At 44.5% G+C, this 22,719-nt stretch overlaps 1 protein-coding gene and 1 long non-coding RNA gene across 5 annotated transcripts in view; one reads left to right on the forward strand and one right to left on the reverse strand.

Moving 5' to 3' along the window:
- Positions 1-16,936, reverse strand: part of CCDC169 (coiled-coil domain containing 169) — a 44,958-nt gene extending 28,022 nt beyond the window's left edge. For all 3 annotated transcript variants that reach the window (XM_077810295.1, XM_077810285.1, XM_077810275.1), the window contains exons 1-4: positions 16,749-16,936; positions 12,909-12,991; positions 9,675-9,785; positions 9,543-9,583 (exon numbers count right to left, since the gene is read on the reverse strand). In XM_077810295.1, coding sequence (XP_077666421.1) covers positions 9,543-9,583; positions 9,675-9,785; positions 12,909-12,991; positions 16,749-16,825 — 312 coding nt within the window. In that variant the 5' untranslated portion in view covers positions 16,826-16,936. The remainder of the gene's footprint in view (positions 1-9,542; positions 9,584-9,674; positions 9,786-12,908; positions 12,992-16,748) is intronic.
- A 90-nt stretch (positions 16,937-17,026) lies between these two features.
- LOC144261123 (uncharacterized) lies at positions 17,027-22,541 on the forward strand. Of its 2 annotated transcripts, none has more exons than XR_013345156.1 (3): positions 17,027-17,220; positions 18,938-19,035; positions 21,818-22,541. It is a non-coding gene; the product is annotated as an uncharacterized LOC144261123 (long non-coding RNA). The 2 variants fall into 2 exon arrangements; XR_013345158.1 differs by lacking the exon at positions 17,027-17,220 and adding an exon at positions 17,460-18,821.
- The last annotated feature ends 178 nt before the right edge of the window (positions 22,542-22,719 follow it).

The following is a 22,719-nucleotide window of genomic DNA, read 5'->3' on the forward strand; positions in this document are numbered from 1 at the left end:
TTATTTGGGCATAAACTTTCATGGGTAAAAAACCATTTTGTTGGATTGAAATAGATGTAACTCAAGAGGCTTACAGCAATGTGAGCAGCTTTCTGCACAAAGAAGTGAAACAGCTCAAAGAACACAGACACACAGCATAGACCAGGCTGCGTAGAGAAGTCTCAGCAAGAAACAAGGACTAGCAAGAGCTCACAGAAGAGCTAGCCCTCTGAAGGGGACAGAAACGCAGCCTACCTGTGACAGACTCCACTAAGGAGAATAAAATAACCCAGATCCACCTGTGGATAGTTAATTGCTTAAGTACCTAGGTGGCAGCTAATTAGGTAAGGAGCACCAGGGCTAAATAAAGGCTTATAAGGACTCAGTTACTAGGCCCCAGAACAGGAGTACTTCTCAGGGGAGCTGATTAGAGAACTCACCAGACAAGAACTAGGAAAGGTGTTCCTGAAGGAATCAGGATCCCCAAGGAGCAAAGCCATAGACAGGCTTGATTCCAGCAAAAGGATCTTACCAGACAGCGGCCAAAGGTCTAGGTCACTGGGGAAATACATGCTGCTCCAGTGAAGAGCTGGAGTAGTTTGACCTATCCAGGGGCTGTGAGTCCAGAGAGAGAACCCAGGTAATGCCCGGAGGGCTGAGTCCTGAGGAGGTTCCTGACCTAAGAGGGCCTTACTGGTGAAGAGTCTGGATGGAGGGCCTTCAGTGGGGGGCTAACTAAGATTAGCTTGCTAGAACACTGGAGTGAAGGCTAATTTGACTATTAATGACTGCTTCTTGGAGCAGGTAGGCCTGGAACCCATAAGGGGTGAGGCATTTCTTGATTTAGTCTTAAATGGAACACAGGATCTGGTCCAAGAGGGGAATATAACTGAACTGCTTGGTAATAGCGACTATAATGTAATTAAATTTAACATCCTGGTGGAGGGAGGAGGGAAATACCAAAGAAGCCCACCACAGTAGTATTTTACTTCAGATAAGGGAACAAAAGAAAATCAAAAAGTTAATTACACGGAAATTAAAAGGAACAGTCCCAAAAGTGAAATGCCGCAAGTTGCATAGAAACTTTAAAAAAACACCATAATGCTGGTTCAAATTAAACGTATATCCCAGATTAAAAATAATATTAAGAGAACCAAAAAAATGCCATCATGGCTAACCAACAGAATAAAAGAAGTGGTTAGAGGTAAAAAGGCATCCTTTAAAAACTGGAAGTCAAATCCTACTGAGGAAAATAGAAAGGAGCATGAACTGTCAAGTGTAAAAATATAATTAGGCAGACCAAAAAAGAATTCGAAGAGCAACTAACAAAAGACTCAAACTAACCGCAAAAATTTAAGTACATCAGAAGCAGGAAGTCTGCCCCACAATCAGTGGGGCCACTGGATGATCAAGGTGCGAAATCAAAAGAGCACTCAAGGAAGACAAGGCCATTGTAGAGATGCTCAGTTAATTATTTTTATTGTTCTTCGCTGCCAAGGATCTGCGGGAGATTCCCACACACGAGCCACCCGAGGTACAAATTTGAGGAACTGTCCCAGACTGAGGTGTCAGTATAGGAGGTTTTGGAACAAACTGATAAATTAAATAATATTAAGTAAGGCTGTCAAGTGATATAAAAAATTAATCGCACTGTTAAACAATAATAGAATACCATTTATTTAAATATTTTTGGATGTTTTCTACACTTTCAAATATATTGATTTCAATTACAACACAGAATACAAAGTGTACAGTGCTCACTTTATATTTATTTTTGATTACTAGTATTTGCGCTGTTAAAAAGGAACAGTATTTTTCAATTCACCTAATACAAGTACTGTAGTGCAATCTCTTTATCATGAAAGTTGAACTTACAAATGTAGAATTATGTACAAACCCCCCCTGCATTAATAATAAACCAATGTAAAATTTTAGAGCCTGCAAGTCCACTCAATCCTACCTCTTGTTCAGCCAATTGCTCAGACAAACAAGTTTGTTTACATTTACAGTAGATAATTCTGCCCTCTTCTTATTTACAATGTCACCAGAACGTGAGAACAGGCATTTGCATGGCACTTTTGTAGCTGGTATTGCAAGGTATTTATATGCCAGATATGCTAAACATTCATATGCCCCTTAATGTTTCGGCCATCATTACGGAGGACATGTTTCCATGCTGACGACGCTCATTAAAAAAAAGTGTTAATTAAATTTATGACTGAACTCCTCGGGGGAGAATTGTATGTCCCTGCCCTGCTCTGTTTTACCCACATTCTGCCATTTATTTCATGTTATAGCAATCTTGGATGATGACCCAGCACATGTTCATTTTAAGAACACTTTCACTGCAGATTTGACAAAAGGCAAAGAAGGTACCTACCAATGTGAGATTTCTAAAGATAGTTTCAGCACTTGATCCAAGGTTTAAGAATCTGAAGTACCTTTCCAAATCTGAGAGGGACAAGGTGTGGAGCATGCTTTCAGAAGTCTTAAAAGAGCAACACTCCAGGGCCGAAATTCACCAAAAAAGAAAATCAACCTTCTGCTGGTGGCATCTGACTCAGCTAATGAAAATGAACATGCGTCCGTCCGCACTGGTTTGGATTGTTATCAAGCAGAACCTGTCATCAGCATGGATGCATGTCCCCTGGAATGGTGATTGTTTTTCTTGCCTTTGCCCTCAATCTTTTGAACTAAAGGACTAGGGTTGACATTCTAAGGCTGTCATCTACTGTAACACTATTTAATGCTGGTCCACCCAATGTTGGTGCACAGTTCAATTTTTTGATGTTAGTACGTTTCAGTTATTCTTAAAATTAAAGTTCCGATATGTTTAGATGAAACTAATTTTTTTATCTGCTTATATATGGCATGAATAAATACAGATTTACAGATCCTAGCGTGCAAATTTATTATCTTATATGACAGGGATAAATCATGCATGCAAATCATGCATCAAAGTCGTGAAATGGACTACAAATGCAATAAAAATAAGGTATTCAGAAGTTTAACAAATGGAAGGGGGCGGGCACCGAAGACTCAGCTCACCTGGGGTGCCATTTGGGAGCTGGGGGCAGTGCTGTTCAACACATTCAGAAATGACTGGAAAAAAGGGGTAAATAGTGAGATGGTAAACTTTTCAGATGATACAAAACTACTCAAGACAGTTAAGTCTATAGTAGACTGCGAAGAGTTACAAAGGGATCTCATAAAACTGGGTGACTGGATGACAAAATGGCAGATGAAGTTCAATATTGTTGAATGCAAAGTACAGCACATTGGAAAACATAATCCCAACTATACATACAAAAGGATGTGGTCTAATTAGCTGTTACCACTCAAGAAAGAGATCTTGGGGTTATTGTGGGATAGTACTCTGAAAACATTTGCTCAATGTGCAACAGCAGTCAAAAAAGTTAACAGAATGTTAGGAACCATTAGGAAAGGTATAGATAATAAGACAAAATATCATAATGCTACTATATAAAGCCATAGTAAGCCCACATCTTGAATACTCCGTGTATTTCTGGTTGCCCCATCTCAAAAAAAAGATATATTGTAAATGTAAGAGGTACAGAGAAGGGCAAAACCATGATTAAGGATATAGAACAGCTTCCATATGAGGAGAGATTAAAAAGACCGGGACTGTTCATCTTAGAAAAGACATGACTAAGGGGGCATACGAGAGAGAGCTATACAATCATGATGGTGTAGAGAAAGTGAATAAGGAAATGTTATTTACCCCTTCACATAACACAAGAAACATCTGTCACTCAATGAAATTAATAGGCAGCAGGTTTAAAACAAAACAAAGAAGTACTTCTTCACACAATGAACAGTCAACCTGTGGAACTCACTGCCAGGGGAGTGAAGACCAAAACTATAATTGGGTTCAAAAAATAATTAGGTAAGTTCATGGGGGTTAGGTCCATCAGTGGCTATTAGCCAAGATGGTAAGGTAAGCAATCCAATGCTGTAGGTGTACCTAAGCCTCTGACTGTGAGAAACTGGGACTGGACAACAGGGGATGGATCACTTGATAATTGCGCTGTTCTGTTTATTCCCTCTGAAGCATCTGGCATAGGCCACTGTCGTAAGGTAGGATATTGGGCTAGATGAACCATTAGTCCAACCCAGTGTGGCTATTCTTATATTAATTTGCATACTATGTTCAGACTTTGGTTAAATAAACTGGACTCCTGAAGGGGCAACGTTCACTATATGCGGACCTTACTGAACTTATTGATAGCCCAAAAAAGGAAACTGAGGCAGGGACTCACCTGGTGTCATCATTGACTGCAGGCGGTGCACCAGGGTGACCTCCAGACCATTATCTCCCTCCTTTATCCAGCACTGACCTGTGAGAATATGCTGCTACCAAGCCCCAAGATTGAGGAGGTGGGATAAATTCTGATCTAAACCCTGAAAAAGTCAGGATAACTTTATTGCTGAAATTGGTTTAATTAAATATTGTCATTCTTGTAAGTTAAGGTTTAACAACAGCCTCTTCTGCTAAACCCTGACTAGCTGGACAACGTATTCCTGGAAAGGAGACATAAGATGACTAAAGGATTTAAGATTCTTAGTTTTCATTAAACTGCCTGTGTCAAGTCACTCTGAGTGAGCTGGTGGGCTAAAAGACATGCTGCAATTTTAAAATAATACCTTGAGAGACTTCTTTACATAACTGAATTCTTCACTAGCAAATATGTTATTAGCCCAATGATCCATCAAGTCTAGTTTCCAGCAGTGACCAATATCCAAAGCTTCACAGTAAAGGGAAACCCCCCCCCCAATTAATCTTTTCTGCATTTATCCCCACACTTTTTCTTTTTTTATTCCCTCCAAAGTATGTGGTTGACTTAACAACTGCCAGCAAATGAAATTATGCAGATTTATATTGCAGTTGGATTTTAAAACCACCCACATAAGCCGTTTTCATAGTGGATTTTTCAGTATATTGCTGCCACTAGGAATGCAGATGACAATTTCCATCAATCACTCCTCCATATCCACGGTGACAAAAAGGAGACATCGTCAACGTAGCAAACTTACTTTCACCAGACTGACTTGAGCTGTCTAATGATCTAGTAGCAATTCACTCCAGCCCTAATCCTCTTCGATTTTCTTCTATCAGGTAGCCACATAAGCAATACATTTGTTTGGCATGTAAAGAAAATCATGAAGACTCTACAATCTATTCTACTTGACATTTGAAATCACATGCAGTTTCACCCGGAAAATAAACTCTTTTCCTTCCAACACTAGGAGGTATGTCTATCAGCTGAAGTAATTAAATCTAAAACCTAGTTCAAAAAGTAATGCTGCATCTTTCATGTTACTGAAATTGAACTCCATTTTTAGCTCTATTGATAAACTGTCACTAATTTCATACTGTAATAATTACTGTGACAAAATGAAATAAAGTTCTTTAGCAAAGCATGTTTCTGCGTATACTGTACATATGAGGTTTTGTGCACGGAACACTAAAGGCTTCAGTACAACTGAACCCAGGAGGGCTATGCATATTTAAATACCAAGTGCCCCCTTGTGGCTAATATAATAATTCACATTAAAGCTATATTAAAAAATAATATGAAGATTATGACAGGCTGCATGAACTCTGCTGGGGTCAGTTTGTTTGGCTTAGGGGTCGGCACAGATTGGTTCAGGTTCTACATGAACATCAAGTTCCAAGGAGCACCCTCTTTCCCAAGCCAATCCAGGCGGTGCTAGGGAACCACCAGGGTTTCTAAACAGCCACAAGCTAGGGAACAGAAGACATATAATCCCCAGTTGTATGGCTATAAAGAGGGCTGGTAGCAGGATTTTCCTCAGCTCCTATTGCCCTGCTGAGAAAAAGCAGGTGTTTCCTGCCCCACTGAAGACCATATAAAGAATTAAAGAAAGTGACCACCTGCTGTGACCGAAGATATCAGAGGAAGAACATCCTATACCAGGATGGCAATGAGGCAGGGGAAGCGAGGTCAACGGGGTCTCCTGGACACATAAGGTATGTTGAAGAGGTCCAGAGCAGTATTTCTCAACCTTTTTGATACCAGGGACCAGCTTGCTGCCTTCCTAAACTGTAACAGGGACATCTCAGGGCCCTTTGCAGACCCTTTTCCAAGTTAGTATTGAAGTTTGCAAAGAGAAGGAAACTCAGACACATTTTTCACTCAGCCCTATTTGAGACTTAAGCAAACAAGGTCAGTGAAGTTCAGTTAAAGGTGACCCACTAAGGGGACTGTCAAAATTTCCTCCACCTTGGCAAAGTCCTGATGTCCCCGACACAAAGGCTCAGAGAAGCCTTCAACACATCACTGCACAACAATTCTCACATACGTCCTCTTAGGATCCAGATACCCAGTCTGTGTCTTCAGCTTTTTCTCCAACGTGACACCATCACACACACTTTGCTAGTAATGTAATATCAATTGCAGAACCCCAGTAAGGCACAGGGATGGCCTATGTGTGGCTAAGGTATGTATCCAGCGTTTTTACTATAATGCAGTTTTGCAAAGCAAATGCCTGAACAATAATTTCAGAATTTCCTCAATCACAATGATGGACAACGCTGAATACAGTGATTTATAACAGAAACCCTGGTTCTGCAGCTAATCTTAACTAGAGCGTTGCTAAGGCAATGCTATCTGAAGTGTGTTCTTCTGAACTGATTCTGCAGTATGCCTTCCTCTATTTGCATAATAAAGCCTCTGTCTAGGGAGGCTTTCTTGCAGTAACTATAAGGAGAGGAAAAAAAGATGAAGATTTTTCTCTCCTAACATGGGAAATGATATTTAGGAGACAGCCTATGTATATTTCACATAATATTGCTTAACGAAAAAGAAGTGAACAAATGCTAACTGGTTTATCTAACAAGAGGAAGTAAAATTCGCATTGGGCTAGGTTTCAAAGGGACTGCATTTCAATTTCTTCATAATTATTTCTGAATTTCAGTATAGCTTGTGCATTATTCACTGGGGCACAAAGGAAGTTATGACTAACAGTCTTCACTGTAGAAGTTCTTTGTGCTGCTCCTATTTCAGAGCTTTTCAATATCCAACCTTAACATGCAGAAATGATTTTCTAATCTCCATTTATAAAGAAGAAAATGTTTGTATTATTGGTTTCATATTATTGTGCTGTTTGAAGGGGATGACACCACCATCACTTTTGGAAACAAACGAAAAAACAGAGGATTTCAAAATGAGATCATCAAAATAATACCTGTGTGTTTAAACATGAATGAACTACATATTTTCCAAAGCAAGGAAAAATTCCTCAGCAAAATTCCAGGTCCATACAGCCAATGGTATTGACACTTGAAAGCAATTATTTCAATTTCTGGGTACGGAAAATCCAGTGTGCTTCCTTATCCACCATCCAAGAGTTTGCCTTGGTGTAAACTATTCCATTCTATTTAGATTCTTATAACTTGTTCATTGCCATGGTACCTGAGTGCCTATTTTTGTCATTACCCTGTTGGTGCTCAAAAACAAGACCTTTAGCTTTTAAAAGTAAAGAGTGGAATGTGGAGAAAGTAGACTTTTGCCAGACAATGTGTTGTGGGTGTCTGGCAAACATATACACAATATTTGCTTATAATTATTTACATCAATTTGCTCTTTGGGTCTTCTTGGTCTGTGTTTGTACAGGACTAGCACAATGGGGCTCATAAGTGCTACTGCATACAAATAAATAAAAAATAATATGAAACAAAGGTAATTTGTTTGTATTCATTCCATCTTCTCTAGTCAAAAAAGAGTTCTCAAACAAGTACCTAACTTTTTAGATTTAACAGTCTTTCAATCCCATAAATTCTTAAACTCCTGAAGGTGTTTTAAAAACAATATAAAGATGACAAGACCTAATAGACTTTATCTTTCTACAATGTTCCTCAGAAAGGAATCCATTATCTAATATTGGGACACTGTAGAAATGATATGATATCTACTGGAAGCGTTATTTAGCTCACAAGGCCAGAAGAGACCACTCTGATCATCTACTCTGACCTTGTATAACACAGGCCATAAGACTTCCCTGAATTAATTTCTGTTTGAACTAGAACATATTTAAAAAAAACATCATATGGATGTCTTCATAGGCTCTCATATATAATGGCAAGTTTGGGACTTTGAAGTTTTAATAAATAACATTAAAAACACTGAACATAAGTAGGGTGATGGCTAGCTGCTGACCTCCCTGCTCCTGTCCACCAAGAAATGTCAGTTTCTCATTCTAATCCTCAAAGGGCTAAATATTTCCTTTTTCCCACAGAGAAACTCACAGGAGCAGAAAAAGGTTTGGCTAAATCTGCAAGCCTGAACACCTGCAGTTCCTGCAGAATAAGGGTGAGGGAGGCCTCATGGACAGGGCAGGGGTGTGCCCTGGGAACCCAGAAGTTTCCTAGATACCAGTGAAAAAGTCTAGGCCCCTCTACGCTCCTTTCCTGATTCCTCCTCTCCCTTCTGTCAGAACAGATCCCTTAGAAATTGTGCTGTTATTGGTTTCCTTCATCATAGATGTGCACAAACCTCCATCTGAGGGGGTCAGAGCTATAGAGGGAATTTAATTGTGTTTGGAGCCGTATTAATTCCAAAACACACACTTCCATTTGGAAATGCACTGGGTTGGGAAGAAAGCTTATATACAATGCAGCTACTTCCTGGCTCAACCTCCTTCCACCCAATCTGGAAAGCCTGAACCACTCAGAGTTCAATCAGAGGGCTTCCGTAAGCTCCCAAGCTGGAAGGAACATTTCACAGAGTCACACTGCCCGACCTTATATTACTTCTGCCTATATTACATGGATTCTCTATTTGTTTGTTCCCTGGCAGACAACAGAATGGGAGGAGTAAAGGGCCTTAAAGTAAGAGTATCTGGAGCTTGAGGTTAAAAAACAAAAGAAAAATCCAGAATTAAACTTTGTTTTCACTCTGCCCCCTTGTGCACCCACATTTTGGGTGAAGGTCTCTGTGGTTTCCAAGTGCCATTCCCTAACCAGCTTCATTCACCCTGGGCAATTTTTCGGGCTTTGGGTGAATGTGAAGTCTGCATGGCTTTGGAGGAAGTGAAGTTAAAGAAATGAAAATGCTTAAACCATTTTGTATTTTACAGATGTAACATTTATTCTACAAGAGGATTTCCCCATAAATATGTTGTTTACAATGTATTTGTAATAGTACTAAATTCATCGAGAATATACATTATATAAATTATTAATTGAAACTGTCCAGGTACTCCACCTCAGTATAACTCATGATTTAGCACCCAATCATGCAGTCTTTATTAAATAAAACCCCCCACTGTAATATGTAAGATTATTTTTCCCAGGATTCATGTTTTATGTATCCCCTATCTACTTGTTTTACTATATGTCTTACAAGTTTATAAACAATTGCAGAGGTGAAACAATGAAAAAATAAATGGGTTGATTGTTGTGGCTTCTGGATAGGGTCACTGATTTTTTTCTGGGCTGCAAATGGCTGAAATTATTTAATAATTTCCTTAGCTACAATGAACTGTTAGATGCTTATGCAATTAAATGCCAATGTACTCACCACGGGCATTTGATCAAAGGAGCGAATAGAAGACAATCTATCTGTAAATAAGCAAAATGTGTGATACCTTGATATATTAATATATAATTTTATGAATACTAGAGAAAAATATCTATGAATGCCCACTTCTACCTGTTGGATTTCCACGAATATGTTCCATCTTTTCTTGAAGACCATCAGTTTGCCTTTCTAGTTGTCTGTTCAGTTCTACTTGTGTCTCATATCTGGTTTTCCATTCATTACCTCCAAAGAAACACAATGTTACTATATTTATTTCCAAAATTTAATTCATACCACTAGAATTAGAAATTGCCTTTTTCAGAATGACTCCACCTCCTTTTGGAGCCTTGCACCCCACAACTGTGCAACCAAGAAAGTGTCCATTTACAAACAAGGGAACTTGAAAAAGATACTAGGTGAAATACTGCCCCCCGGAAGTCAATGGGAGTTTTGCCATTTACTTCTGTGGATACATCTACACTGCAATGTAAACCAGGATTAGTGGGACTCGAGTCAGCTGACCCATGTTCAGGACCCCCTGGGCTTGAGCATCTACATTGTATTTTAACCCTAAATAAAGAAAGTCATGACCTGTGCTTGAACGTAAGGCTCTGGCGTCCACACTACAGTCAGTGCGCAGACCCAAGTCACAGTAACCATATCCCAGAATCCCTAGCTCGCCCCCTGCCCTCTGAAATGAGATCTGCTCTAGCTCTAGAAACATGGTGCACTGTGGGAAAACTTTATTGCCTGCTCTGCACATTAGTAGGAAGCAGCTCACTTTCCAAAAGGCTTGATCGATTTGCTCTCCATTGCAAACGCAGGGGAAGCTTTCTGATAGTATGTTTGCAGATCAGCAATCAGAACAGAATGGGTTAACGCTGACCTGAGCTGCTGCCGTTTCCCAGGGGGAGGGGCGTGTCTGTTTTCAAAAGAGTAGACTGCAGATTGTTGGGATAGAGAGGACTAAGGAAGTTGTCCCATGGAATTGTGGGATACTTCCAGATGACTCTGTGGACCTGAGTCAAATGGAGTTGTGGCTACACTGCAAAGCAATAAGGCTTGGACCCTGCGTCCCAGCTTGACTTGAGCTTGGACCTGATTGCCCTGCAGGGTCCTGAAACCTTGGGTCTACGCCCTTTGTTAGCACAACTGCAGTGTAGACACAAGGGTATGGGGTCAAGCAGAGTCTTACACTGCAGTGTAGACATACCCAGTGAGGCCAGGATTCCATCCAGTAACTAAAACTTAAGTTTTTTACATTTTTCATTGATATGTGAAAAATACAAAATACATGGCTAATGTACTTTTGTAGTCTTTATTATGACTTTATTTTACGTCTTCAAGATTCATAGATTCCAAGACCAAAAGGGACTATTGTGATCATCTAGTCCAGCGATTCTCAAACTTCAGCAACCCGAGGATCCCCATTCTGATTTAAATTTTTTCAGGGATCCCCAAAGCCCCCCAACTCAGCCCCAGACCCTGCCCCCAATCCACCCCTTCCCGCGAAGCCCCACCCCTCCCTACCTTTTCCCTCCCCCAGCTCACTCCATCCCCTCCTCTTCCACTCTCACTCACTTTCACCAGGCTGAGGCAGGGGGTTAGGGTGCGGGCTCTGGGCAGGGGCAGGATGTTGGGGCACAGGAGGGGGTGAGTGCTCCAGCCAGGTAGCGCTTACCACGGGAGGCTCCCAAAAGCGACTCCCACATCTCTCTGACAGCGGCTCTTGGGGGGGTGGAGGGGGCAGGGGGTGGGCAGGGAGTCTCCAGGCACTGCCCCCATAGCTCCCATTGGCCACAGTTCCTGGCCAATGGGAGCTATGAGTCGGCATTCGGGGTGGGGGCAGCGCATGGAGACCGCCCCATGCCCCCCCCAGGGGCCACAGGGACAGGCCAGCTACTTTCAGGAACAGTGCAGAGCAAGGGCAGGTAGGGAGCCCTGCTGGACCTTTAGTGCCTAAAATCTCCCAGTTTGGCTTCAGTAGCCTCCTCGAGATAGAGGGAGGGGGAAGAGTTGAGGGAAGGGGTTGATCACTGGGGCCCACAGACCTCCTGGAGTACCCCTGGGGACCCCCAGAGATCCATGGACCCCAGTTTGAAAAATGCTGATCTAGTCTGACCTCCTGTATAGCACAGGCCATAGAATTTCCCCAAAATAATTCCTAGAACATCTTTTAGAAAAAAATCTAGTCTTGATTTGAAAATTGTCTGTGATGGCGAATCCACCATGACCCTTGGTAAATTGTTCCAGTGGTTAATTACTCTCATTGTTAAAGTGTATATCTGTACATACTGTAAGAACAGTTCTGGGCTGGAGAGCAAGCGAGTTGGAACATGACTGCAGAGAACTCCCTTGCATAGCCAGTGACACTAGATTCCTGCAGGCAAAAAGTGCAGAGTAGGCTGTGGTCCTGGAGAGGAAGAGCAGAGAGCCCAGGCCAGGGTCATGAGGATGACAAGTCCCTGGCTGCAGAAAGGTCAACCCACTGCTGAATGGTTCCTGCCCAGAAGAACCATTCAGCAGCAGGGATGACAAAGTCTCCTCTCCTCCTCCTTGCAGTCTCGGCCAGGGGTCTCTGCTCTGCTGGACCAGAACCACAATCTCCCCGATACCATGTGCCTGCAGGAATTGGGTGTCACAGGCCCCATGGCCATGCAGGGAGACCTCTGCTGTCACAGCCCCACTCCAATTACAGTGGAGCTGCAGAGAGCTCCCTACACAACCGCTGGGCCAGTGCCACCTGATCCCTGCAGGCACAAGATGTGGGGAAGGCTGCAGTCCTGGCACGGCAAAGCAGAGACCCCTGGCACTCCCAGCTGGTGAGTGCAGAGACATTCAGCAAATGGCAGTCAGCCCTGCAGCGGGGAGCTTGTCCTCTTTCTCCTCCATGCCGTCCTAGCAGGAGTCTCTGTGTGCCCTGCCAGGGCCACAGCCCCGCCCCAGCATTCAGGGACCAGGTGTCACTGCCCTGAGGCAGTGCAGGGAGCTCTCCGCAGCTGCGCTGTCAGGGACCCACTCACTCACTCACTCCAGTCAGTGTTGTAACTGTAGGGGTCCTGACCCCAAAGGGAGTTGTGTGGGTTGGGTGCCACAAGGTTACTGTAGGGGGACTGTACTGTAGGGGTTGCGGTGGTCCTGCTGCTGCTGGCGGCGGTGCTGCCTTCGGCGGCGGGCAGCTCGACAGCGGCGGCTGCTGGCCGGCAGCTCAGCTCTGAAGACAGAGCCACTGCAGGCAGCAGCACAGAAGTCAGGACGGCACGGCATGGCATTGCCACCCTTACGTCTGTGCTGCTGCCTGCACACATTTACTGACAGTTTTCGATTAAAATCGAATCCTGCCAAGATTAATTATTATCTACGTACCTTCATCCTCAACACTGCCAAGTCTTCTTTCAAGTTCTGTTAGTGTGTTTCTCAATTCAAATATTGAGAGTTCAAGCATTTCCCTGTGATAGAGAAGTTAATTAAATGGTTATATAATTAATTTTCTTACAAACAACAAAATCTAACTTGAATTTTATGTACAGATGAAGTGTCCTTGTACTTATATTCCATTATGTACATTGGAGAGATTGAGGCCAGAAGGGACCACTGGATCATCTAGTTTGACCTCCTGCATATAGGCTACTAAACCCTACCCAATTGCCCCTGTAGTAGGTCCAGTAAACTGGATTACACTAAAATATTACAGCCCTCAGAAGACTAAACTACTGTGTGCCACAGGCAAGGAACAGGAGGGACTGAGATGCACGAATGCCAGAGGCTCCTGCAATGGCAGGGAAAGGATTTGGTGAGATATACCTAGATGATCCTAGCAAGGGAGCTAGACTCATGCTGCAGAGAAAGGTGAAAAACAAAAGCCCCCAAACCAAACCAAAAATCCTGAGGTCCCTGCCAATCTAACTTGGGGGGAAAATTCCTTCCTGATCCCCAAAATGGTGATTAGTATGACTCTGAACATGTAAGCAAGATCTGCTAGCCATGCATCTCAAAGAGAATTCTCAGTACCACCTCAGAGCACCAGCCCACTCTGTCCAGTGTCCCAGCATTACAATACTATTTCTCCAGGGTTGCTACAGTGCTTTAGAAATATAGAGGCATTTCTGAAATTTTGTGATTGGAGACATTTTCATATGAAGATAACATATACTATCTCTAGATTTCAATATTTGTCTGGCAAGACATGGTGTGTTACGCTAATGAACAAATTATTATCTTAGTTCTTGATACATAAGAGTACACCTGAGAAAAGTGCTATTGGAAATTTTGATCTCAGTTTAACTCAGAACTCACTGCTTAGAGACTAAATCATTCTCCTAGAACTTTTTGGCCACATATTATGACAAAAACTTAGATTTCATTCAGAAACTAACTGTCAAAGTATATAATAACTAGTAGGTAAACCCAGAGTTTGAAATCGTATATAACTAGGGCCCTACCAAATTCACAGTCCATTTTGGTCAATTTCAGAGTCACAGGATTTTAAAAATAGTAAATTTGATTATTTCAGGTATTTAAATCTGAAATGACACCAGTTTTCAGTAAAATGACAGCACCTAAACAGCCAAATCAATGCTCAGAGGAGCAGGAAGGCAAACAAGGGATTGGAAACTGAAGAATTGACATATGAGGCAAGAGACAGGGAAGGCACCAGTTGTGGGGAAGCTGGAGCCTGCAAATGCCAGGAGTTTCAAAGGAAGCCCCAGTCCAAGAGGAGGTTGGGCCAGATAACCCAGGGAGGTTGGAAGTCTCCAGTGGGAAGGGGTGAGTGGAGGGAAGTCATAATTTACTCCTTTTTCCAGTCATTCTTTGCCCCCATGAACTTCAGATTTGGGAGGAGGGGCACAGGGTCAGGAGGGTAACAAAACAGTTGTTGGTTTGAAGGGAAGACACCAACAGGAAGAGAGAAAGTCAGAGAGCTAACATACTGCAAGGAAGGGATGAGGAGTATGGAAAGAGTTGAGATAAATGCATGAGAGGGCAGGGTTAGAAGAAAGAAGATTAGGAGGGTATCTGACAACTGCTGCTCCTACCCCAAAAGACGGAGCCAGTGGGTTTCAGAGATATTTTACTCCTGGGCGGAATTCTGCACAAAAAAATAAAATTCTGTGCCAAAAAATTAAAAGTTATGCACACAAAATTATAAAATTCTGCAAGATTCTGCATATTTTATTTGTCAAAACACCACAGTATGATAATACCAGTCTCAATTATTTTGGTAATTTATTTCAAAATATTCTCAGCAAGTATGTCTAACAATGTAGACAAATAAAAAGATTCAGGGTTTTTTTGTTTTTGGACAAATGGATTCCTTACTAGGCATATTAATATAGAACTTGGAGTAATTCATTTAAACTACAACTCAGAAATGTATTTCCTGCATCCCTCAGAAGCAGTGCAAAGGCTTGGGGGAGCCAGGGGTAACGGAGGAGCTGAGGGAGAGTAAAGGAACCTGGAGAGTTACTCGTGTGGGTGGGAGAAGTATGGAACAGTTTCTTGGGGGGGGGGGAGGGAGAGGAGGGGATTGCTAGGGAGCTGGCGAGCTTCCTCCATACAGGCCCTGACTGACCCCTAACTTCTCCCATTCAGTCAGGTACATCTGCCCCCAACCCTGTGTGTCCCTGCACCCCCCCATCCCTATATGTCCCTGTAGCCCCCCTAGCCCCCGCATCCCCATGTGACCCAGAGCTCTCTTCCCATTCAGACACTGGCTCAATGACTAACTCCTGAGCCCATGCCCCAGTCTGTGACCCCCCCCCCCCCGGCAGCCCGGTGTGCCCCACTGTGCCTCCTAACCTGGCTCCATCAGCTGGCTGGCAGCTCTGACAAAAGCAGCCTGCTGCTAGCTGTTAGTGCCAGGCAGCGGGCTGTTCTGGCACCACAGTGGCCTCTGGTGGGTGAGAGGCAGAACTGCAGCACTTCTTGCACAGAGAATATTTTCTGCACAATAAATAATTCTGCATCCAGCAAGAAGTCTGCACGTGCGCAGTGGCACACAATTCCCCCAGGAGTAATATTTGCTAACAGCAGAAGGATGGTGAGACTCAGGAATCTGGGGTTCCATTCCAGACTCCAGAGGGGAGTGTGTTCTAGTGGGCACAGAGTCATCTGTCCATTTTCCTCAAGCTTGACCCTTTCTGCCCCAGGCCCTTCAATGTGTACTGTCTCTTCCTCACCCATGGCTTCTTGTCCCACTCCCATTTGCCTCACCTAGACATTCAGTCTCCTCTCCTCAGACTTCTCATCCCCCTTTTAGTCTCCTTGCCCAGCAAATCTTAGTTTCACCTCTCCTTTAAACAGCCCACGAACCCCTTTCACTAAATTGTGAAATCTCGTGAATCCCCTCCTAAAAATGAATATTTCCAGGGATTTAAGTTTAAATTTCCTCCGCACTCCGTGAGGCTCCTGCTGCTGGACCCTGTTGACCGCCCCGGTCAACTGAGCTCCACTGAGCTTGGGCTGCAGGTCTTGCTGACCACCGGGGCTTGGGCTGCCAGCCCTGGGCAGAGCACTGGGGTTCGGGAGGCCGGCTCCCCTGCTGACAGGGACAGGGCTCAGGCTGTCAGCCCAAACTGCCCAGCCCCGCTCTCCCTGGGGCTCAGGCTGCCAGCCCCACGCAGAGCGCTAGGGTTTGGGTGGCTGACTCCCCCGCTGATGGGGGCAGGGCTTAGGCTGCCAGCCCCAACTGCAGTGCCCCGCTCTCCCTGGGGCTCGGACTGTCTGCCCTGCAACCAGTCCCACCTGCTGCCTCCAATGCCTGGGTCCTCTGGCTGCCATTAGTGAAATTTTTCTGGCGAAGCCCCAGGGGTTCGTGAACCCCAGTTTGGGAACCACTGCGCTAGAGCATCTCAAAGAAAAGGTTGTGAGAACACTGCAGCAAGAGAAAACATATTTCCTTAGCCTCATTCTCTGAAACAGCTGGAGCTCCTTGGCAGACCTTTTCCCAAAACAACTCAGCCCCAGGCAGACACCAGCCTGGAGAAGTTCAGCCCCAGTGCCCAAGGGATGGCATAGCTATAAGCACCTGACAGCAGGGTGTTATAACGGAAAGCACTAGGAAATCTTATGCCAGGCAGGCCCTAGTCTCAACCTCCTCTGTAGCGCGCCGGGAGCCTTTCCCTGCACGGCCCACGCTGACTCCCGTGCACGGCTGCAGACACCGAGCACGGCCCCTTTCCCCACCGCTCTGGGAAGGGAACTCACTTCATCTGCTTCTCCTGCCCCAGCTCCAGCCGGAGCTGCTCGGAGCCCCGGGCGCTGGAGTCCCCGCCTTCTCCCATCGCTGCCCGCAGCAGCCCCGAGACCCTGCCTGCCCCGGGGCCTGGGCGCGCGCGCGCTCATCTCCTTGGAGAGGAGGGAGGATCAAGGGGCGGAGGGAAGGAGAAAGGGGAGCAGCCACGCGAGCCACAGACCAAACGGCCCATCCCGCTCACGTGACAGCAACCTCAGCGCCGCTCTAGGAGGGGGCAGGTCACATGAGTCGCGCTGGGTCACCTGACGGCGGGCGAGGGAACGAGTCTCGTAGGGCGCTGGCGGGAAGGCGCGCGCGACTCAATTCAGCCAATTCTCTGACGGTTGCGCTACGCGCAGCGCCGGCAAAGGCTGAGCATGGCTGCGCGCGCGCCGCAGGGTCCCGCCTCGGACGCGGCGTACGGGCGCATGGCTGCCGCGCTAGGTAACGGGCGGGGCCGCGCCGGGCAGCCGCTCTGCACCGCCCGGCCGCAGGTTCATGCGCCCGGCGAGGCGCGGCCTCCGGTCCCGGGGGTCCCTAGGTCGTTCCCGGGAGGCCGCGGCCTGCTCTGCTCACTCGGGCGAGCCCCGCGCGTGGGGCAGCGCCCCTGTCTGCCAGGCCCGCCGCGCCTTGCCCCGGCACGCCGGCTGCGGGGCCGCTCACCGAGGGGACGTCCCCGGAGCGCTGCGGGGGGCTGCAGGGCCCGGCCACCCTCCCGTCAGAGCGGCCCCAGCCGCGGGGTTAAGCTACGCGGGTACCGCGTTGGTTTGGCGGTGCGCCTGCAGCCCGACTGCCAGGGCAGGGTCCGGGGGCGAAGCAGTGGCACAGATTGGCTGACTGAACTGAGGGCATGGCTATACTGGCCGATGGAGGGAGCCGGGAGTTAAACCAGCCCTCAGAGACTGCAGCAGAGAAAGAGCTGCCCTCACTGGCGTAGCCACATTAGCAGCTCTTGCAACCCCACAAAGAGCAGTGCATTGTAGCTAGCCCAGCGTGCAAGTGGCTGCAGCCTGCTTTTTAAATCAGAGGTGTGGAGTGCGACAGGGAGTGTGTATGTGGGGGGAGAGAGTGTGTCAGCATGCTGTCTTGTAAGTTTGGGCAGAGGGAAGGGGGAAACCCCATCCGCCCCCACCCCATCCCCTCTCTCTCTTTCTCTCTCACACACACCTAGCTACCTGCCTCTGCAGTAGCAGCATTCCACAGTAATGGTTTGCTTTGTATCCGGGAGCAGTTAAGCATGCAAGCTGTCAGAAAGGGAACGTTGAAAGGGGATATCTACATGCCTGCAGCCAAGTTCAAAACAATGAGAAGAGTGGCCACTTGACTTCAGGGGATTATGGGATGTTTCCGGAGGCCAATCACAGTGCAGTAATGCAACACGTCAGCCATGCTGACACTGGGCGTTTCAGCTGGGGCACAGTAAGCTTTATGCTTCTCCTGGAGGTGGATTATCAGGAGCACTCCAGCTGCAGAGTCCAGGCGCTCTGTGTGTCTTGCCCATGTGGACACCTCAGAAGTTAGAACGCCTGGGGCTGATTTAATACTCTAACTTACAAGTGTAGCCAAGGCCTGAGTCAGTTACCACATGGGTAACTTCTGGTTCAAGCCAAATAGATTCATGTGCCTAAGGGGCTGCAATAGTTTAAGTAAAACACTGAGGGAAGCTTTGCAACCAGTTCCTGCCTCTGTGGGAGTCAGCAGAGTGCAACAGTACCAAGTATCCTGCAGCATATGGGAATTTTAAACTTTGCATCAAAGCTTAACCTGTCATGGCACAGGCTACACAGTACATTTTCCATGGCACAAATGGACCCTTCCTCTCCTACAGTTATAGACTAGAAGAGGTTAGGGACTATGCAGAGTGTAATAGAAGGGAGGTGTGCTCTGTTGCCAGCCAAATATGCTCTAGTAGTTCCTCCATAGCTGTTCTGTTTAGTACTGTTGCCACAGAGATGGGAGGATTTTATAAGAGTACAATTTGAGGTCAGGTTTGAAGGCACCAAACAGAATGAAGCACTGCATTTTACTCTGCAGACTTGTTTACGGTATGAAAACTTGACTGGAACTTATTTTGCAAATAAATGTAAATTATTACAGCGTTTGCTCAGCTATTGCTTTAATGGCCACATATTTGATGCCTTGCCTACTTTGTTTTGTCTAGAGAAACTCACAAAGGAAGCAGACAGCTTGGCAGAACACCAGAAACTAATGAAAAAGCATGATCTAGCTTTGACCCAGTTAAACAAGAGTTTTGACCAGGTAGGATAATCTGTTGTCTAAACCACCTTTATGTGTGAAGTGTTGTAATAGACATGTAATGAATTTTTAGCCTTTTAACTATTTAGCCTTACAGAAACAATTAACACTTAAGATTGTCTGTTCTTTAGGGCAGGGACTGTTGCTGTGTTGTATGGAGAGGGCCTTGCACAGTGGACCTTGATGCTTAGTTGAGGCCAGTAGACACTACTGCAACACCAATATTAATAATAAGCACTGTATAAAGTAGCACAAGAGAGTCTGAGGGCTTGTCTCTACTTACCAGGGGATTGATGAATGACGATTGATGCACTGGCAGTCGATTTAGCGGCTCTAGTGAAGACCAGCTAAATTGACCGCAGATCACTCTCCTGTTGACTTCTGTACTCTACCTGAATGAGAAGCAGAAGGGGAGTTGACAGGAGAACGTCTCCTGTCGACATAGCATAGTGTGGACCCTGTGGTAACTAGATCTAAGTACAGCGACTTATGTAGCTGAAGTTGCATAACTTAGCTCCATCTTCCCCTAAGGCCTTGTCTACACTAAAGGGAAAAGTTGATCTAAGCTACCCAATTTGAGTTACTTGAATAGCATAACTCAAATTGATGTAGCTTAGATCTACATAGTGCAGGGTCCACACTATGCAATGTTGACAGGAGATGATCTCCCGTCGATTCCCCTTACTCTGCTTGATCCAGTGGAGTACAGGAGTTGACGGGAGAGTGGCCTGCAGTTGACTTAGCAGGTTTTCACTAGACCTGCTAAATTGACTGGTGCTGTATCGATCGCTCCTCCTCGATTCCTCAGTAAGTGTAGACAAGCCCTAATTTGTTAAACCAATCAGGACTGAAAAGCCCAAAACAGCTAACCTTAACAGCCACTGGTCTAATCTGATATGTATTGTGTAGTATTTTTAAAAATTGTACTGGATTCACAATTAAAAACATCTGATGTGGCTTTAGATCACACAAGCATTTTTGCTTTGGCTCTTGGTTCTCTTTTCCGGGTGGCTGTGGGCATAATTCCCTCTCATGCTGTACGAGAAGAACGAGGATCTAGATTCTCTTACGTGTATTGTGGTAGTTCCTGTAATGAGTGAAGGGCTGTCAGTGTGGGACAGACTGCTCCTAAACAGCTAACAATCTAAAAGTGATGAGAGAAAAATAAGCAATAATGTTTTCAATGAATACAAATTGGTCTTGTACCCAAAACACTGTTAGTTTGGGTCTTGGAGTTGAAAGTCAGTTAATTTGGTGAAAACATCTGGGCAGAAGGTGGTTTTGACAGTGTTAATAAGTTATAATTGATACTATTATTCTCATCAGTGAATGATCTGAGATGCAAATGAATTGCAGAACTGTCTAAAATCCTCAGTCAGTAACATAAATTTAGGCAAATTGTATGGTAACTGCATTTAGAAACAGTTGCTCCTGCATGATTCCTGCTATCATGCATTGAGAATTCATTGAACACTAGATTTTTAAATTGGAGAGAACACTGGAGAAAAATCAATTTTAAGTATGACTAGTAATGACTCAGGCCTAATTAACTGTGACAGGATTCACTATAGCAGAGACCTTAAATAGGGCAGGAGTCTAAAAGGAAGAGGCAGACTCAAACCAGCTAATATGAGAAATATGGCAATATAATGAACTACTAAGCTAGATATAGTACTTGTATTATTATTTTGAAAGGGACTATATCTTCTAACATACCCAGGTCCCTACCAAATTCATGGCTATGAAAAATGGATCATGGACTATGAAATCTGGCTATTGTAGGGGAGACCAGACTACAGAGTTGGGAGACCAGCATTGAAGGCAGCAGCACCACCAGCAGCAGCACAGAAGTGAGGGGGCCTGGTATGGGGCAGGGGTTGTCACTTTGAGGTGTGAGGCAGGGCTGGCCTTACAGATGAGCAAGTGAGCAACTGCCTAGGGCCCTGTGCTCACTCCCCACCCCATACAGCCAGACCAAGGCCCCTTTAACTTCAAAGTGTCAGGCTCTAGCTCCTAGTCCTGGGGAGGGAGTATACTACTGCTTGAGAACATTTTGGGTTATGGTATAAGCTCAAAGGAATATCCTGTTCTCCTTTGAGTATTACAGGATTGGCACTTTGAATAATGTTTTGCCTGCTCCTGAAGCAGCAAATAGTAGGTAGAGACAGAAGCAGGTTACAAGACTAAGGCCTAGTCTACACTAGAAAGGATCAATCAATACAGCTCTATGGGTAAGCAAGCCCTTTTAGTGGAGGCATACCTTATACTGGTCCAGTGAGCAAAGTGAACTAGCCACAAAATCTGTATAACTGCATCTAGACCAGGGTATTTGCCAGTATAGAAATTTTGCCAAAACACTCCTGTACCCTAATAGACACTGCTATACCAGTAAAAGTTGCTAGTGTAGACCTGGGTGAAGGTTATGATCTTGACTGTCACTTCAGGAAAAATCACAGATTTTTACTTTTCTCACAACAGAAAATACACACAGTAGCTCTGCATCCAAAATAATGCTAAGCACATAGGTCAAGTTGTTTTATTTATAATTTCAATTCCACAAGACACTCTAGGAATTATATGTCAAATTGTTCCTCTTGGCCTCATACTTCTCACCATCACCAGGTGCAGGCATGTAATAGCCACATAAATGCATTACTTTCTATTAATCCATTAGTATAGACTTTAATTGCAGAAAATGACTTAACTGTGTGACTGGCTGATACTCATGAATAAATGCAATCAATGTGAGGGACAGTTTGTAAATGTCATTTTGTTTCCACTACAGGTTCAATCAAGACTGGAACGTATAGCAGCTGTGAAGCCCAGTAATGAATTTTTGAGTCAGTAGCAAAGAATGACCTGAGTTTTTCATATGTACTGCACTCCTGTGTACTACACAAAGCTGTTGTAGAACACCGGTATACAAGAAACATCAGGACAGTTCATGTCTGAGTAGAAACTGGGCAAAAAGTAACTACTTACAAAAAGCAGCATGTATATTACATTCATTGGGATAGTTTTCAGAAATTAATTTTTCATTGTGTTCATGCCCATGAACTCATGCCCTTACCAAGACTGAAAGCTCACTTTAAATAATCGTTGGCATTTAATACTAGATACTGAAGTAGACAAACAAAAAAAACCTTATTTCAAATACTGCCCTCTAATGGAATAATCAGAGTAATACCCAATGTTACAAAACTTTCTGAAGACATTGCAGTTGGATTGTGAAACACATGCAGTGTAAAAGGTCAGTGAAAGCTTTTCTATAGAAAATTTTTTCCTGGATACAGTCTCACCCTGATAGCTACCAAAAATAATTTTTTTTGTAATATGGAATTAGTTCCTCCCCCCCCAAAGAAAAAAAAAAATCAGATTTCACAGAATTACTGATTCCCTCCCTCCCCTCCTCTCTTCCAGCCAACTTGTGAGTATTCTGATTAATTTTGAGTTGGTTCTCTTGTACAGAGAGTACTTGTCACCCTAATAAACAGTGTGGTTTAAAAGTCTTTGGTTTGCATAAATATTTGTTTTGAAAAGCATTTAACTTTAAAGGAGGGAGGCTACCAGATGCTCTTTCATTTCTTTTAATATGACTTTGGTCATTAGCTCAGCTGCTATTTAAATGTTAGATGTCCTAAAGGAATTTCCCTAGTCTTTGGAAACTGAAGGATGGAACCCAAAACT

This window comes from Eretmochelys imbricata, chromosome 1 (genome assembly GCF_965152235.1).
Source record: "Eretmochelys imbricata isolate rEreImb1 chromosome 1, rEreImb1.hap1, whole genome shotgun sequence".
Lineage (NCBI taxonomy): Eukaryota > Metazoa > Chordata > Testudines > Cheloniidae > Eretmochelys > Eretmochelys imbricata.